Genomic DNA, 18739 nt, shown 5'->3' with positions numbered 1-18739 from the left:
GAGGCTGACTGTCTTTCTTGAGTCTCTGTATCTCCCTGAAGCCCACAGAGCAAGTAGTATCCACCTACAGCTGTGGCTCCCATAATGTTTGACTAGTGGCTTAGTATGAGATCTGTTTCCCAAACTACAGTGACACTTACAGGGATCAGTTTGGGGATCAGCAAGGTCAGTGGTGTGGCTAGTAGTTTTTAATCCTTTCCAAAAGTCCACAGTGTGGGACTGAACATTAAGAAATAATGTCAGAGTGTACAAACTGAGTTCATAACTGCTCAGTAGTTCAGAGGCTGAAAAGTCCATTCCTAGAACTAGGCAGAATCATGAAATGGGAAGCTGGGGGATGTCTGCAGGATGCTTTCTGTGTGGAGGAAGATAATTTTTTTAATCCTTGTTGGTTGAATTACACTTTATTATATCCTTTCTTTTTCCCCCTAATGGAGAGAGAACAGGATGCTTCCATTTCCTTTCAGAATTACAAGGAAGCAAAGGACTGAGATTTTAGATAACTGTTTCTGGCATAAATCTACACTCTGCATGGGTAAAAATTGTGGGTTTGTAGGAGATGAGCTCCTTTAATTATTTTTTTTTACAGTGAGAAATCTGCCACCTTGATTTTTCAGAAGTCATTCCTCTGATTGTGAGTGATGATTCTATACACCTGAATGAAATATGTTCCTTTAATTTTTCTGAGAAATAAAGGAAATTTGGATTATAGTGTCTGTAAGCACTTTGAACTCTCCTTTTTTTTCTTTTTTTTTTTTTTTTTATTCTATATTCCACTACTGAATATATATGTGTGATTACCCTGGAATTAATGATCTAGAGAATTGGGGGTTTATTACTTAATATATTTTACTGACCTTCTTTTTCATTTCCCAGCTATGTTTTCCTTTCTTCTCCTCATTTCTTATCTAATTTCTTATTCTCCTTACTGACTTTTCCTTAGAAGAAATTTTAACCCTATCTATATTTGCTTCCCTTCCTGCTCCTTTCCCAGTATTCCATTCTTCCATCTACTTTTTTATTCTTCATTTTCATCTATGCATTTTTATACAGCTAATCTTCCAGTCTTGCTATTTTTTCCTTCTCTCATTCTCCACTTTCTCCTCATATTCTTTCTACATTCATTTACAGTCTGTTTCCATTTTTTTGCTCTATTTTCCTCATCTTTTTCAGCTTCTTTCCTTAAGACCTGGTTTTGTTTGTCATCTTTTGCTTTATTTAATATGTTTTCCCCCAACCATCTCTTGCATTCTTTCTTCTCTGTCATTCCATATCTCTAGCTAATTTAAACGAGTACTGACCTGCATTAACCCTTAAGCCTCCTGAAAGGCTGACTGATCATTCCGCAAGGACCCCAGCAATGGGTGGAGACTGAAAATACCTCTCTACATTCAGGCACGAAGGACATATGCACCATTGTGCATCTAAATATACATTTCATCTGTATGTTTCATGTAATCAGAAAATTATTCAGTGCATAAACTCATTGAGTTTATGTTCTCAGTTCAATATATGAATAAATATGTATATTGGAGTGCTTTCAGATTTATCCAGCTACCGCTATTGAATAAAGAACTAAACATATAGTAACAGGTAAATTGAAATTAAAATAGGCAATTGTTCTTCCAATTATCTAGAATAACCACCTGTGCAGACTTACTTGGACCCACTACTTTACTTCTTCATGATACTCAAAGTTTATTTTTATTCTTTTTTTTTTTTAAATCTGATTCTGCTTGTTTTCTGACCTGCTGGACTCAGTGGAAATTTCTGCATTAGCTCTGATGAATTGAGCTGTTTATAGTTATCAATATAATCCTGATTGATTCCTGAGGAGTGTGAGGTGATTTTAAAATAATTAGAGTTCTGAGGAAAGAATGTATCTGAGTGCTCTGAAGTATCATGCTTTTATTTATTTGGAGTAAAAAAAACATTTTAGTCCCAGAGTTGAGAAACAACTAGCATAAGAGCTATACAAATGCGTCTTACAAAGGTCAAATCACCAACAAAACTGCTAATTTTTTCTTCTTTGCATAATTTTCCACACTGTGTATATGAACATTCCAACATAGCATAAATGAAAGCACTTAAAAACCAAGAAGTTTTATCTTTCTTGGTGATTTTAACAAGTTTGATTTTTTTTTTTTTTTTGTGTCTGCTTTCTCTTAGTATTTTCCTATGCAGAAGAATAAATGGTAATTAAAATGTGCAGGATGAAAAGATGGAGCAGTCAGTGCTTGTACCACCAGGACCAGACAGCTTCCAGTACTTCACTAGAGAGTCTCTTGCAGCTATTGAACAACGCATCGCTGCAGAAAAAGCTAAGAATCCTAAACAAGATCGTAAAGACGATGATGAAAATGGGCCGAAGCCAAATAGTGATTTGGAGGCAGGAAAAACACTTCCATTTATATATGGTGACATACCTCCAGGAATGGTGTCTGAGCCCTTGGAAGACATGGACCCATATTACATCAATAAAAAAGTGAGTCTGATATCGATCCTGTTCATATGCCAGTGTTTAGAGTGCTTTATCATGTTCATTTCATTTTTGTGGAGTGGATCATGTAACTTGTTACTTCAGTCTGTTAATTTACAATCATGTAGTAAAATGTCATTCTAATAATGTGGAAATAGTTGAGCATTGCTAACAGACTAGATGTATAACAAGAGCAGAAAATGTTTAATGCCAGCAATGCATACACATTCTGCTTTCCAGAAAGCATCCTTTTCATATACATAAAATTTTATTTCTTTGATATAATTGAATTTTTATCAACACTGTGTACATGAGCATTCCGACATAGCATAAATGAAAGCACTTAAAAATAAATGGGTTATTTTATTATTTTTATGTTTGCTTTTATTTACCAAAGCGCATTTTCTTCCTGGAAATCTGGTTCGATAGCAAATTCCTAAGAAATCTATGGAATCAATAGAGAAACATACAGATAAGCAGAAAAATGTCATAAAGAGAGTGTAAAACTGATTTAAAAAATTCTGGTGGAACTGGTCTTGAAAAGCCCTGGAATCCTTTCAGGATGATTCTGTCACACAGCCCATATACAGTGGAAAAAGCTCATGGTTTATAGTGATAACTAGCTTGGGTGATACTTTAATTATTAGATACTATGGTTATAAAAACTTTATCAATATCAAGACAGGAGTTATTTTGATTATCGCGAAGTGCTGTGTTCTAAGTGTCTTACTTTGCTAAATTTAATGTGATTTATGAATCTTCTTTTGAAAAGAGAGAAAATACTATGTAAAACAACAATATTTTTGTCTTTCTTATTTGATGCCTCTGAGAGAACCTTTATCTGCCATTCATGGGGTATGAAGATTTATCTTTAAATCCTAGTTCTACTTTTACAAAGATAAAAGATGTGTTTCTGTAAAAGCAGGCCTTGTATAGTTCTGTACTGATTGTGTCTGTTTGTATAGAAGATCACCTATAATTATATCCCTACCTGCCCTCAGCTCATCCTGGGTCTTTACAGTCAAATCAGTCTGTCTTGTGTGTCTTACAGTGAAACCAGTTATATGATAAGTATGATTACAGGTAAGTTTCTAGAGCCCTTAGAAATGGAAGACTTTTTCAGCCTCTTCACAGATGGAGCTGAAAACGCTACATCAGCCAGGTATGATGATAGAAAGAAACAGAGTGAAACCCGCTGAACATATTCAGGCAAACTCCTGCACATTTGAAAGGAAAAATCTTTTCATTTGCACACTAAATAACTTTCATGGGCACATCACATACCCGCTGGTATTCTCTTCTTTGTGCTGAAGTCCACAAATATTCGCTACGCATGTACTTTAATGTCCTACAGGACAGAAATAGAAACAGCTCTGTCAGTCAAATGCAAGAAAAAATTTCTCACACGCCACAATTCTCCCCAGTTTTTTCTTCCTTCAGTATAAGGAAAATAGACTTTCCTAACAGAAATTCAATATCTATTTAAATTTTACAGTCAAAATGACTTAAAAATATCTAATTCCTAGGTTTTTTTTATCTAGCTGTGTGTGAACTCTGGAAAGGCTTTTATCTTGTTTTACTTGTCTTTTGAGAGTACTGGTAGTAGCTGATGCTTTTGCAAGTCTCAGAAGGAGAAATAGTTTGAGAAAAGCCCGAAGAAAAAGTGAACATCTCTGAAAGAAGTGAAGGACTCTTAATGCTCAATGCATTTACCTCTGTACCATTTAGCTTTCTCTTTATCTCTCTCCAAGTTCTACCTTGTAAAGCGAACAAGGCAATCAGCACACCCTCTCACAAGGTAGTGGCCTGACAACTGCTGCATGATGGTTAGAGATTTTAAATTTTTGCATGGGGAAGCATCTATTTGAAATTATATGGATCTAACAGAAACGCTAGAATGAAGGAAAATACTTATTTTCAAGAAAGGGTTAGGACAACTGTATGGAGAAGTAGATGCTCCTGTTACTTCAGAACTCTATTTAGATATCTGCATAAACTAATTTATGAACAGAATTGTATCAGTTTGGCTTCCAACCTTTCAAATAGGAAATAGAAACGGTTACTCGCAGCACTGATCACATTATTTTAATGAACATGGTCACATGATTTATTCAGGAAACCTGTGCAAGCATTTTAGGAATATCTTTTCTATTCCAAATTTGGGTCATAAGTGAAATCATCCATTATTTACCTCATATGCACGTATTGCAGCCCATTGAGGTTTTTTGTTGTTTTTCTTTTTCCTATTTTTATAGCAATGTTGAACAAATTCACTGTATTTTTGCATTCATTGAATGCTGAAACATCATCTAGAGTGGTTTACATTTCATCTTTGGGCCTCTTTCTCTAAGCAATTATGCATGTGGGTGCCCTGATCTAATGCAGTTTAATACAGAATAAGACAGGAATAAATAAATGCGTTGAGCTAGTGAAAGCCTTAATTTGTGGATAAAGTAGCCCAGAGATGAAAAGTTGAAAATGGGAAAACCTCTTAAGAGAAACAGAAACATATGTGCTAGTTTTATGGTTTTGTAACTGTGCTTCTATGCAAAACCTACAACTACAGAGGACACATTCAAGCCCAATATTAATCTGAAGACGAAAGGAAAAGGAAAATATTGACAACCACTGTTTGGAGCAACCCATTGTACCAAATTTACACATGTGTTAGCATTATTGATTTACTCTGTATCACAGATAGCCTTAATGCCAGCAACGGTACCCTTGAAACATAATTATTTTATTATAATATAATACAATACAACAAAATACAATACCTGACCTTATATTCTTATGATTTTATTATAGTGAAATGCTGTCTGTGGTTGTCAATAATGCTGGTCTTTAGAACTGCAAAGCTTAGCATCCTAAATGGTTGCAATGCTCTTTTAAAATCAAAAATTGAGTAAAAAATGAACTTGGACCTTAACAAATTTTTCATGTACCACTTCTGTTTAAGTGCAAATCAGTGTGCTTCCAGTATAAAAGTGACTGCCTGTTTGTGCTCAAGCTGCTGTTACAAAGGATCAAGGAGGTTTACATCACTATCTATAGAGAAATGATCAGCTGGACCCCCTTAAGACCCTAACCTGCAGGCATGCATAAAAATCTGGTCCAGTTGGTTTCATACTTTGAGGGCTATTTTCTCTTGAACCTCGGCTGCTACATTAAAGAGGAGAGAAAGAATAGGAGGAACTAAATGGGTCTTGCTTCACATTCCTCCTGATACAATATAGATATAGCATTGTTGATTGCCATTCCATGCCCTGCCTCTTGCCAGGATGATGTTGAATGATGTCTGTCAAAAAAGGTACATTCTTTTGTCTGTCTCTCTAATCTGATCAAACCACTAGCTCCTGGGATTCCTAGATTTTTGGGTTGCAGAAAACGAAAAGATTCTTAAAAACTGTTTAACTTTATTGCATCAGAACAGGTGAATGCACTAGTGATTTTAGATATTTTATATCATTGTAAGTGAAAGAATTTTTAAGTGAAAAGTTTTAGCCATGCAGGAAATTAAGGTTTTGCTAGAAAAACAGGTCTGTTTCTAAAGACAGCTGCAAAACCAAGAAATGCCAGTTTCCAATATGCCATGAGTCTCTTGTTCTATTTACCCCTGTGCTTTTCCCAGGAAACTAATGTGTCACCTCTTACCTTCCAGAAAGTCGTTTGAGGTTTCAGTTGTTTATTTAACTGTAGGAAGCGGAAGTGCAACAAAGTAGCAGTCCGCCTGCTAAATGTAGCCTCCCAGAAACTACATTTAAAGCTAACTGGGAGGAAGGAGAGGAGAAACAAGGTTTTGGGAACTATTTGTCCCAAGGGTTTCTGGGAGACCGTATCTTCAACATAGACTCTTTTTTACTCCTCCTCCTTTGCCCTGCGAAGAATAGAGTTTCTGGGTTTATATGTAATATGGCAGAAGCTACAGAACTGAATTCTGTTAGGTTACAGATGCAAAAACAGCAGATCAGGGACTTCTCATTAGGTTTTCTTTCAATTTATATTCACACTCGAATACTTCAAGTGTGAGCGGGTTTCCTGCCTTTATACAATGACTAAAGCACTTTATAAAACATAAGCCCTGAAAAGTATATATAATCCTTCATATAAAAATATTAATCTCACAAATTGTTTAGAATTTATTTAGCTTTTCTCAGTGTACATCTAATTTGTCCTGACAGCTTTGGGTACAATATTTCATGTTCATCCACACTGCCTACACATTGGCTTGCATCTGGGTTGAGACTGGAGTGAGATATAGCACACTTACCAGGGGAGGAAGCTTACACAGGGATTGGATGTCAGCTGTTAGCTGTACTTTTTATGAAAAATCTTCTTCAGACATAAGACACAATTTTAGCTCATGTTTAAGTCTGGAGGTCAGAGGATCAACAAAGTAATTCTGAGGGCTCCAATCACAAAGTTGCTTTGAGTGAAGAATTAAAACTGAGGTAGTTAATTTATGTCTTGTTGGTTCTGCTTATGCAGGGCAGCAGAAAGTAGAGCAGCTAAAATAGCAGCAGCTTCCAACTGAAACTGGAGCTGTGCCAGCATGCTGTTATTTTCCAGAAGGCACGTTAGAGAGAGATGTATGTTTAATATGCTTGTGTCTAAAGATTTTTTAAAAATGTAGGTTGACTAAATGTAGGTGGTGTAGTCTTAGGTATGAAGTTAGTAGGGAGTGTGATTTTTAATGTATTTTGTCAACTATGTCATAGCTACAAAAGCCAAGAGCAGGAGCTGGAGGCTTCTTAGCTGTAAGTCCTGGGACTGGGGACAGACCTGAGACGGTAAAGTCACCTTCCCCCTTGGGGTGTGAGGTTTTAAAACATTGTGCCAAAAAAAGTAATTCACCTGATTGGTTCCTTCAGTATTTAAAATGAAAGCCTTAGTCAGGTCATCTTCAGTTACACTTTGAAGGTTGTTATTGTCTGTGATCTGTGACTGGAAGTGTAATTTGGAAAAATTAGCTCAGGATTCATCCTTTTGTCTTCAGTTTCATACTTAGTTTCTCTATTTCTGTGCAGAGGCAAGGAAATCAAACATATATTTTATACCATTACTACACAGAATCATAAAGTGGTTTGGGTTTGAAGGGACCTTAAAAATACCTAATTCCAATCCTCCTTTCATGGTACATATATACTAAGCTTCCAAAATCTAAGCAGACTGAAGAATCATCCTTCTTCAACCTCCTTGCCACATTTTCTCTCTGCCAGGCTTGCCAGGGATACCTACTTGCTTACTTACACTCTTCAAGTGGCACTTTATATCATGGACACCAGAAGAGACCAACATACCCTTCCTGCACTTCTACTGGCATTCTAGTTTATAGCTCACTTTCTCAGCAATGTAATGAAAAACAAGGAGGCTTCATCAAACTTATTTATGAAATATACAATTCTGACAAAACAACAAAAGCAATTTTCAACATTTCTGTTGAGCAGATTCTGCAATACCTATAACTTACTTTAATTTAGGCTATAAACCTTGCATCATCCCTTCCACTGCATGCAGCTTTCTTCTGAGGTACTGAGCCTTCTTTCTTCAGTGTTTTCCATTTCTTTCTGCTTGAACCTGACAGTCTACATTTCCCATGTTGTAGTGTTAATGCTGTTGCAGCCATGATGGCCTACAGTGGAAGCAAAGCAATGTCTGTCAGGTCCACAGATGTATTTGAGGAAAACAGACGTTTTCAGCATTTTGAGTTTTCTACAATTTGCTGAAGTAAGGCTTGCATACCTCTAAGTTTCTCTAAATTTGATAGGCTCTTTAGCTGTTAAAATTTAAATTTATCAAGTCTGTACGATCTGCGAAAGTGTCACACCTTCAAACCACAGTTGTACGAGGAGGTCATCTGGGATGTATCTTGCTGTCCTCTGGTAAGGTGTATTCAGATGTCCACAATCCTCAGAGATCTAACTAATCATGACTATGGGTGTTAATGCTATTTTCTCTCTCCTTAGCACAAAGACCAAGAAACAGACTAAAATTAAAAAAAAAATAACAATTAGATAGCCTATTAAATCAGTTTCTGGAAGTGTTTCTTTTACGAACATCTTTAACATCCACAGGTAAGGTTTCCCCACTTATGGTATTTCAAATAGGAAGACTATACTGGAGTTCTTAAATGAAGAAGTAATATAAAAACATTAATGAATTGAAAGTTCTATATTTAAAATTATAGTTTCATGTCAGGTACATCAGGTAAGTACTGGAAATAAACTTTACTTAAAAAATTAGTCATGGTTTTTGTGTTTTAAGTATTCAAAAAGTGTCAATTTTGGTGATTGGTCACTAGGAACAGTTTTAAAATCAGCATCTGCAATGAATACACACTTACAAAATGTCTTTTATCTTCTTTTTTTTTTCCAGACCTTTATAGTATTGAATAAAGGGAAGGCAATCTTCCGATTCAGTGCCACCTCTGCCCTGTACATTTTAACTCCCTTCAATCCTCTTAGAAAAATAGCTATTAAAATTTTGGTACATTCATATCCTTTTTCAATGGTTGTTCAAGATGTTGCACACTGAAATTAAGAAAACTCATCTCTCTATTTCATTGTAAATAAAGGTTTTATTAGGCTGTTAATTTCATTTTTATTTTACAGTGGAAGACATGCAAAGTTTTTATAAATACTAGACAATATGTGTATATAATATATATGCATTTTAGCTATTCTGTTGAATTTCAGTATTCCTGCAGTACAAAATTGCAGATAGATTTAAGAATCTTGATTAATTTTTCAGAAAAGTTTCTTCAGGTTTATTTTAACATTGATTTTTCTTTTTATGTTCCAGATTCTTTTTTGAGTTTTGCAAGCATTTAGGCATATATGCCATTGCTAATGAATAGCTAGCCCAGGGGTATGGTTATATTGTCTTTTAGGGGTCCTTCTGAGGTCAACCTCAAGACCAGCCTTATAGTCTATTGCAGCAACATGCCTAGAAGACTGGTTCATGCATGCTGGATCTCACATTCCCAAACCTGTCCAACTGCACTATAAAATTCTGCCAAATGTAATACATTGCCAGAAAGCATAGGCAGCAGCCCTGCAAGACAGACTGGGGGACCATAACTGACAGGATGGTGCACAAGGTAAAATTTTAGGCTGGCACGTTGGATTGGTCCCTGATGTTCATAACTGGTTGATAGGAATTTCTGGCAGGCGAGGGTTTGGTGCACTTTTTTGCAAAACCTCAGGACTGGGAAAAGTAGTCGCCAAATGAAAACTTCAGTGTGACGGTAAGACTTTGAACAGTTAGTCAAAGTCAGAAGCCTATTGTTAGAGACTGCTGGCACAACCTTCTAGGTCTTTAGAAGAAGGAAGAATCAGGGCTGATTGATGCTGACTCAGGAAGACCTTTTCCTCTGAGCTTCCTGGCAGATAAAAACAGTGAGAGAAGGGGAAAAAGGTGTCTGGGGTGAAGTAAGGGAATATTGGGGCAGTAGCTAAGGGACTTGACAGAGACCTGTAGACATTGTGTTGGTGATGGTGAGAAAACGCAGCCAAAGACTGCCAGATTGAATCCTCTAATGAACACTCATGCATTCAAGTTACAGACTTTGATTTACAATAGCTTCCAACCCTGCATCTGTGCTAGCTGTGGGTAACATTTTTTAGTGCTGTACTGATTGCCGAGTTGGGTTTTGGTTTTAAGTTCCTCCTATTTGTATTCAAAGATTAACCAGCTGGTCTTGGTGGCAGTCAGAACAAAAGCAATTCTAATAAACAATCTGCAATTCCAATATTTTTTCCTGCTATTAACTGGTTAGTGTGTGTGATCATGTAATTTTGCTCTATTGTAGAAGGTTTCCTTTCACTAGATTGATCATAGACTGATTTCTTTTCCAACCATTCAGCTATGGAATGGGCTATTCTTATCCTAGATATAGGCGTAGGGGGGGTATTTATTTCTTTATTTAATCTTTACATAAGGATAGATGTACAGGTTCTTTTTATTTATTTACTTATTTTTTAATTCGGTATAGTACATACACTGCAAATATGTATGTGTTTAACTAAGAATCACATAATATGTCCCATAACGCAGTTTAGATTTTAGCTGCTTATACAAGGTTAGCCACCTATAAGAAAAAGATTAGGGAGTAATGTTGGTTATTATTTTTTATAATCTTCTGACTTTTAGGGAAAAACTCTACTGCCCTCATGTTTTGAGGTGTCTTTGGCATTTTGGCCTTTGTAACAGAACTGTGCCTTTCCGACTTTCAGTGTGAAAGATGTGTGTTAAGAACAATGAAATTGGCACATTGGTTGATAAACCTTCATCTGTACATCCTCAAAATTCTCTAAACCTCTCTATAGGGTGCTCTGCTCACATCTGTTCAGACACATGCTCAGATGTTGCTCCCCCTATAAAGAAATAGACCATGTCTCTTCAGAGTGCTCAGAGACTTTCTCTGCAATTACTTTTTCTCACTGCTGGTTCCTATTTGTAATACCAGCTACAAGAACTGGTAACAGAATGCATTTTTCTCTTATGCTTTTCATGCTCTGCTGACTCACCTCCTGGTATTCTGGTTTGGGGTTGTTGAGTTTTTTCTCCTGCCTGGCTCAAGTTAAAGGAGAGTGTGGGACTGAGGGGGTAACACAAGAGTCATGGGAGATGGCCGGACTTTGGCTAGTAATAGGAAAAGATGAAACAGTAAGAATAGGTACTGGGTTGAGCAGACAAAAAAAGGGAGGTGGCAGTGCCTGGAGATGCAGAACACAAGGAGCGTTAGAAATGAATAGAGAGGTGCTCTAGAGAAAATATGGTACCTGCTAAGTACCTGCTAAGTACCCCTATGCTAGCCTTTGAAGCAGAAATTATAGTGGTACTCAGTGTGGCCTGACTGCCAGCAGGTATCTGTGAGACCAGTTGTCAACCTTTGTTTCTTACAGTCTTCATCTTCCACCAAGCCCACACAGGTGATAAGAGACTTCAGCTGATCGAATAATTGATTAGCGTGAGGCTGTATCGTGCCTAAACCTTCTGATTGCCTATATAGGAGAGCATGAAAAAGGCAGTATGTTTCCATGAAGAAGTCATCACATAAAAGAATCTATGTGTACCTATGCATACAATTGAATTATTCTGGAACATAAAATAGTGAATTAAGGGGATGTTGAGGTTGTAAATCAAACATGGGAAAAGAGGAGAGGCACAGATATTGAATGTTTAAGTTATGACTGAAATCCCCATTGGGAAAGCATGGCAAGAGTTTATATTTCAAAATGAGTTAGTGCCTTTTGAGCATCTGCTCCCTTTGAGAGTGAACAGCACTTGGGCCATGCAGCTCACAGAACTGGTGAGCTATGCACGGAGCGAGCAATGTGCAAAGACCTGCCTGTGGCCTTGTTATGAATGATATCTAGCTGTGGACACATAATACACTTAATAGTGTAACCCTCAGCTCTCCTAGGACAGTCCACTTCTTTAACTGTCTTATGAGACAACTGAAGCTGCAGCCAGGTATCTCCAAGTTTTTCAGCTACCAAAAGGCATTATCTTTATTTAAAGGAATTTCCCAATTACATTAAGACAGACTTTTTAGAGCTGGCTGTGGACTGTGAGGACAAGCATTGAAGGCGTTCTAATAATGTATTCTAAAGTACTGAACATTATTTTTTATTGTACAGAGGTCATATTTCAACATATACAACTTTATGTGTAAATGGCTTTCTTGATTTTAAGCTAGCTTCTTTGCCAATTATGTTTGTGCAACTCTTTTTAAGGAACACTTCAGTTAGAGAAATGAATAAAGGGAAAGTTAGAGTTGAGTTAAACATTCGATATAAAGGCATAGTGGTTCTTATTTTTTGCTGCCATCATGTGGCCATTTTAAGTCAGGTTTCAGTCTAGATTGATTATGATTATCTATTCAATTGTTTGAATAGTCGAGTTTACTTTATTGCCACGAAAAGAGAAAGACCACACTGTTTGTAGAGCCACTGACCTTGTAAACCAAGAATATCACAGCAGATATGGCAAAGCCACAGTGGACTGTCCCACATCCCTACCACAAACTCCCCTGAGCTGTTAGTCTGGATTTCATAGTCCCAGAATAAGTAATTGTTCCTAGCTGGAACATTAAATGAAAACTAATTTTCATTCTAATCTTCATCAGTTTTCCATGTTTTCAAGCAATTGACTACAAATTATAGCACTGGTAGAACAAGAGATACTTCTGATGCTGCTAACGTGTTTTGAGACAGCCCCAAAATAATATTGGAAAATTACTCACCTTAATATGTGAACTCTCCATGGATTTCTGTTTCATTAACTGAGCCATGTCTTTGACAGACTGGCTGTGGTGGGTGCTGGGGTGGTGGGTGCTTTCTCTACAGCTCTGACTCATTGTAAACAAGATAAACCTCTAAGATTACCTTGCATATGCCAGTGGTTGAATTTAGTACCATGAACTGTAGAAGTAGAAGACTGCTTATTTGATCATGTGAGGTGCTTAAGGTAAAACAGTACTCTTCTGCAAGCTCTTTTGGTTTTGGCTGTTACAAGCTCACATTACCTCCCAGGCCTGTGACAGCCATCTCCTTCACCTTTCTGTACAAACTGAAAACAAACATCAGCACATCAACAAATGAAGAATAACATTAAAATTCAGTGTGCTAAAGTGAAAACTACCAGGTTAAACAAAATATATGTGAAATGTTTAGCAAAGTTTTGAAGATTTGTGTAAGTGGCAGTATTTTACTGTACTTAAGATGTATGGCTGATATGATCTTGTATGAATTACTACTGTGTTTTCCTTAACTATATCTACATTATTCAGCATGCTTATCATGTGCACTATTTTGACCAACTGTGTATTTATGACCATGAGTAACCCTCCAGACTGGACGAAGAATGTAGAGTAAGTTGCATTTCTTATTTAAAGCAATCTTTAATTGCCAGTAAAATTGTTCAGGAAGCCAGCATGCCAGTAGCAGTGGTTGTGTGCTGGCGGGAATGTTGTGAGACACTACTGCTATTTCCTGTCTAAATGATGTAAAAATGTTGAATAATTATTTAAATCTCCTTCTAGTAGAATGAATGGGTAGAAAAAATGAAAGTTGTTTACAGATAGTATTCTACTGAGATTCCACTAGTTTTCTCTTACATTTATGGTGTAGCATCTACCCAATTTTTCTATGCCTCCTTTATGCCACTACATTAATAGCATCTATTTGTACACCCCAGTTAAGGAAGGCATATAAGCAAAAGTATTACTAAAGTGAGAATTCAGTGCATGCTTGAATTCTTCCTTCTTTAGATTTAATACCAAGTATTTTAGATGTCGGTGATTCAGACAGTATCCAGTCATGCTCAAAACTTTATTCATAACAGATCTAGTATTGTGTACTTTGAAACTGAGTGTCACAGATAAATTTATTTGATGGATTTATTTACTTTTAGTTATGTATAAGATCAGGAGAGCTGTACTTCAGCAGTATGTCACAACTAATGCATGTAAATACCCAAGAATATGTGATGAATATAATGCATTTTAGAAGAAATTGCTTGTTTACTGTATTTCTTTTCCAGCTTTTAAATAAAAAAACTTTTACATTTGATCATCAGTTTTCTATCAGAATGCCATTGTAAAACATTACTACTTACTTTGATTAAACTTTCATATATATTAATTTTCCAGGTATACGTTCACTGGAATTTACACATTTGAGTCACTCATAAAAATCATTGCAAGGGGCTTTTGCTTAGAAGATTTTACCTTTCTTCGAGATCCATGGAACTGGCTAGATTTCACTGTCATTACATTTGCGTAAGTTTTTGTTTTTTGCTTTTTCTTTGAAAGTGAAGGGCAAAAAGGGCATGAAATTAGTATCCATACATATCAATTTTGTTAAATGGAAATGTGGATTTACTTTGGTCTAAAACAATTTTCATATTCTAATATGTATATTTTGATATAGACACTGCAGAAGCCAGTAGTGCAGCTAGTACTAGAGGGGCTAATTTCATGTCCTGCATTTTTTTTTCTCTGAGCAGAAAAGGAGCATCCCTTTACTTCATTCTCCAAACTTACCAATATAGCCTAGATAAATTTTAGGCTTTCAAAATTAAATAATTAAATCACTGTGATTCACTTCAGAGACACTTAATTTAACTGAAGGCTCTGAAAGCATGTTAATGCAAGGCACACTGCAGTGAAAGGTAAACCTCTGACTATTGCTATTTGATTTTTGCTAAAAACGCCAAAGTGGTCTTGATGAAAGACCCAAGTAAGTAGCATAAACTTTGCCTAAATTCTGAATAACTGTGATTTAATCCTACAGGTATGTAACAGAATTTGTAAACCTAGGCAATGTTTCAGCTCTTCGAACTTTCAGAGTATTGAGAGCTTTGAAAACTATTTCTGTAATTCCAGGTAAGAAGTAGTTGGTGTAAGGTGTTAGGCCCCTTGTACCTCCCAACTGTTCCTTTTTATCCTGTCATTGTGTTTGTGTGTGAACTCCCCTATTACAGATATGTGACAGAGTTTGTGGACCTGGGCAATGTCTCAGCGTTGAGAACATTCAGAGTTCTCCGAGCTTTGAAAACAATATCAGTCATCCCAGGTGAGAGCTAGGTTAAACACAGAGGCTGACTTTAATTCATTAAAATGAAATTCATATTTTTTAAACATGAGTCTTATTTCTTTCCACAAAAAAAAGCAGGAATCGGAAGATATTAGAATTCACTGAAATCTCTGATTCATTGCTTTTTAACATGAACTCTTGCCTTTTGAAATCAGCCTTTGAGTTTAACAGATTCTTGCATGAGACATTGCAGTACACAGTGTGTGTGGTTCGCATCGTATGATGTCAAGCTTTCTTCTCCACATTCAATGATTATCAGTAACCCTGAAGTTTTCTTACCCATGTGTATCTTACCTACATGATGTTATGTGGTATTTGTTGTGGATATTTTTGTCTAAAAAAAAACTGTTGACTTAGTAAGAAGGTGAAGGATAAGATAATAAAGAATAGCATGGGCATTGCATGGGGGATTTATTATCTTAAAAGTATATGATTTTCCAAACCATCTCCAGTTTTATAGCATTAAATTTTAATTGTATTTATTGTTGAACAGGCTTTTTACTGTCTTCTAAATCTAGTATGTTATAAAACTGATAGTAGCAAAGGTTTGGGGCAAGAGGTATTGACAAATAAAAAGAAGACTTTTATGTGAGATTCATGTACAACATGAGTAAAAAAGTCACTTGTTTTAATAGTAAAACAAGTGTTTTGAAATATATGCAACTCATTCCATTCACAGTTTCGAATGAACATAAATTTCAGCTATATATTCATTTTCACAAGTGAAAAAACTCTTCACAGAAATGTTATTTCACAGACATTACAATCATTTTTTTGGGCTTCTGCATGATATATATAACTTTACTGGGAGACACTGTCATTTTTATGCTTTCAAACCAGTTTTGAACATCGGAATAAAAATTCCTTTGCATTTGCAGGCTTGAAGACTATTGTGGGAGCCCTAATTCAGTCTGTGAAGAAGCTCTCCGATGTTATGATCCTGACTGTATTTTGTCTGAGTGTATTTGCACTAATAGGGCTGCAGCTGTTCATGGGCAACTTGAGGAATAAATGCCTGCAGTGGCCTCCAGAAAATTTTACTTTGGAAACAAATATTACCTCCCAGCTAAACAGCACTCTAGGTGAAAATGGTACCCTGGTTAATTCAACAGTGACTCTGTTCGACTGGAAGGGGTACATTGAAGATGAAAGTAAGTATTGCCAGCATTATTCTTGTAGAAGTGATTTGTGGCTGACCCAGTTCTTAGAAATTGGAAGGGGAAGGGATGATACATTTAGTTAAGACAGAGCAAAAGTGTTTTCTCTCTCTCAAAGGCCAGCACTGAAGAGGAGACAAGGAACATGGTGTCTCTATCTGACACAGCTTTTTCCTTCTGAAAAACCCACAATTTCCCTGAGACAGAAAGAGATCCAAAGGAGTTCTTATAATTACTGAAGTCTTACAGGTTTTCCATTCTCATGCTCCAAAGCAAGATCAGAAACAGAATGCTATGTCACTTCTGACAGATGTCAGAGATTTCTGACATTCAGTGAAGAGTCCACTGATGGAGTCCATAGTTTTTTTCACAATCTATCCATTCTTATGCTTCATTATCATTATTAAGGATTTTCAAGATCTAAAAAATTTTCCTGCTGCAATTCAAGCTCATTGTTCTTATTAACTTCACCACAGGCATAAAGAAAAAAATATTCCCTATCATGAATCCCTCAGGTATTTAGCTACTATTCTCATGTTGACATGTCCTCTTCTCTCCTCTTTCAGTCTTCTTTTTGCCTGCTAAGCAGCCCATGGCATTAACGTTTGTGTCCTACAATTTATTTTCTAGATCTTGATCTCTTATCTATATCCTTCCTTGTTTATAAATACTCTTTTTAAAATGCCATACCCACAACTAAACATTTCTCCTTCACATGAGGTGTATAATCAGAGAAGAAAGATTACGTGGTAGCATAGTAACTTATACTTCCGTTTTATATATCCTAGGCTGGGGCTTGACATTGCCTGGCAAACTGAGAACAGATTAAGAAATGTATTTCAGTGCAGTTAAGTGTGAGGTTACAAGCCTAAGCTCCTTACCCTGAAACTCAGTGCTGCACAATCCATGCTGAGACAGGTTCACATGCATAAAGGGTGTAGTTTATGGCATATATCATCTCTAACAATGAACATTACTTTTGGGGAAAAATGGGAGCTAAAGGGGAAAAAAAGAAAGAAAATGGAAGGGGAAAGGGAAAACTGACCACAGTGTCTAACTGTGAAGAGAAGTGGTGGGGTCACCAGGTGCATCTCGTCCCCTGAGGATCCTTTCCAGTGCAGCAGTGATCACTCTATAATACTTTTCTCCATAGCAACCATGTGTTTTTCATTAGCATCTCCTCGAACTCCCTACAGGTTGTTCCTGCTTACAGTGCTATTAGCACTAATTGGAATGCACTTTGATCAGGATGGGTGCAGCACAACTGGTTGGTTTTTAAGATCATACATGCATGTTATTAGGTCGTCTAAATATAAGCCAAAAGCTGCAAGAAAGAAGTAGGAAAAAAGGGGAGAAAGAGGAGTGAGTATCACACTAGAGACAATTGCTTCCTATGAGTACCTGCTGCAACAATGATGTGTTTGTAGGTGCAATGTCATGGGAATAAAAGCTACATGAAAAAAAGCATGAGAGCAAAAGAAAAATAGTGCCATAGAGGCTCTGAGAAACATTGCCGCAGCAGCTTACGCGAAAGGTTGCAGAGCTGCAACTGGGAAGAAGGATGTAGGAATGCACCGGAAAGCCCTCAGCAATAGAGCAGCTAAGGCACCTAAGGCACTGTGGAGCAGCCAGGACTCTGACAAATTAAGACTAAAATTCTGCAGCCAAAAAGCTAAATAGTATCCTGCTCGCATAAATAAATTATTGACCAGGAAGGCATTATTACTTCTGTATTTAGCACTACTGCAGTTGCTACTGGAATAGTATATAAAATTCAATTAAGCTAGACTGTTGAAAAAATGGAGGATGTTCAGAACAGAACAGAACAGAATGATTAAAGGATTGGAAAATGTGCTTTATACCAAGATAGACCTGGTGCTCAACCTACTTAGCATATCAAAGGGAAGGTTTAAAGGGCGACTTGATCGCAGTTGAGAAAGACCTCATGGGGAACAGAAATTTCATCATAGACATATCTTTGATCTAGCAGGCAAAGATATAACAGGTCCAATAGCTGCAAGTTAAAGACAGGCAAATTTTGAATAGAATCAGACAGCTTCTAAGTGTGATCACACAGCTGATCAATGACTATGAGGAATTTCCATCTGAATTTCTTAAATCAACATGCAATCATTTTACTTGAACATGTGAATTCATGGAAATCTCATGCCACAGGGTATAAGGAAGTCTAAGCAAAGTATCCTAATGAAGACTTAGACTTCAAGGTCAAACTTAATTATTTAATTTCCTGTCTTATTAACAAAGAATCTATAAACTCAAGCTCTGATTTTATTTAATTTAAAGACAACCTGAAGTCCCCTAAGAAAAAAAACAGGATTTAATTAATTACAGAAAGTACTTTATTGAATGGCTACTTGAATCTTTGGTATATTTACACAGGATTGCATATGTATTATGAAATTTATAATGAAATTATGAATCTTGTTATGAAGTTAGTAAGGTTTTCCTTGCTTACCATCAGTTTCAAAGAGAAAAATTAT

General features: G+C 36.5%; 1 protein-coding gene across 7 annotated transcripts in view; it reads left to right on the top strand.

The window, feature by feature from the left end:
- The window catches only part of LOC133268797 (sodium channel protein type 1 subunit alpha), a 93058-nt gene that overhangs the window by 31228 nt on the left and 43091 nt on the right, over positions 1-18739 (top strand). For 2 of the 7 annotated variants that reach the window (XM_061452486.1, XM_061452472.1), the window contains exons 2-7: positions 2170-2485; positions 8855-8975; positions 13268-13355; positions 14136-14264; positions 14969-15060; positions 15960-16232. In XM_061452486.1, the coding sequence (XP_061308470.1) occupies positions 2222-2485; positions 8855-8975; positions 13268-13355; positions 14136-14264; positions 14969-15060; positions 15960-16232 (967 nt within the window). In that variant the 5' untranslated portion in view covers positions 2170-2221. Of the gene's footprint in view, positions 1-2169; positions 2486-8854; positions 8976-13267; positions 13356-14135; positions 14265-14778; positions 14871-14968; positions 15061-15959; positions 16233-18739 lie in introns of those variants that run through there. The other 5 variants (XM_061452489.1, XM_061452482.1, XM_061452505.1 and 2 more) reach the window with 4 other exon arrangements.

This window comes from Pezoporus flaviventris, unplaced genomic scaffold (assembly GCF_033815535.1).
Source record: "Pezoporus flaviventris isolate CSIRO_AGI_PZ_B2104156 unplaced genomic scaffold, CSIRO_AGI_Pfla_v1 ptg000001l, whole genome shotgun sequence".
NCBI classification, from domain to species: domain Eukaryota; kingdom Metazoa; phylum Chordata; class Aves; order Psittaciformes; family Psittacidae; genus Pezoporus; species Pezoporus flaviventris.
This window is presented reverse-complemented; position numbering and strand designations above follow the sequence as displayed.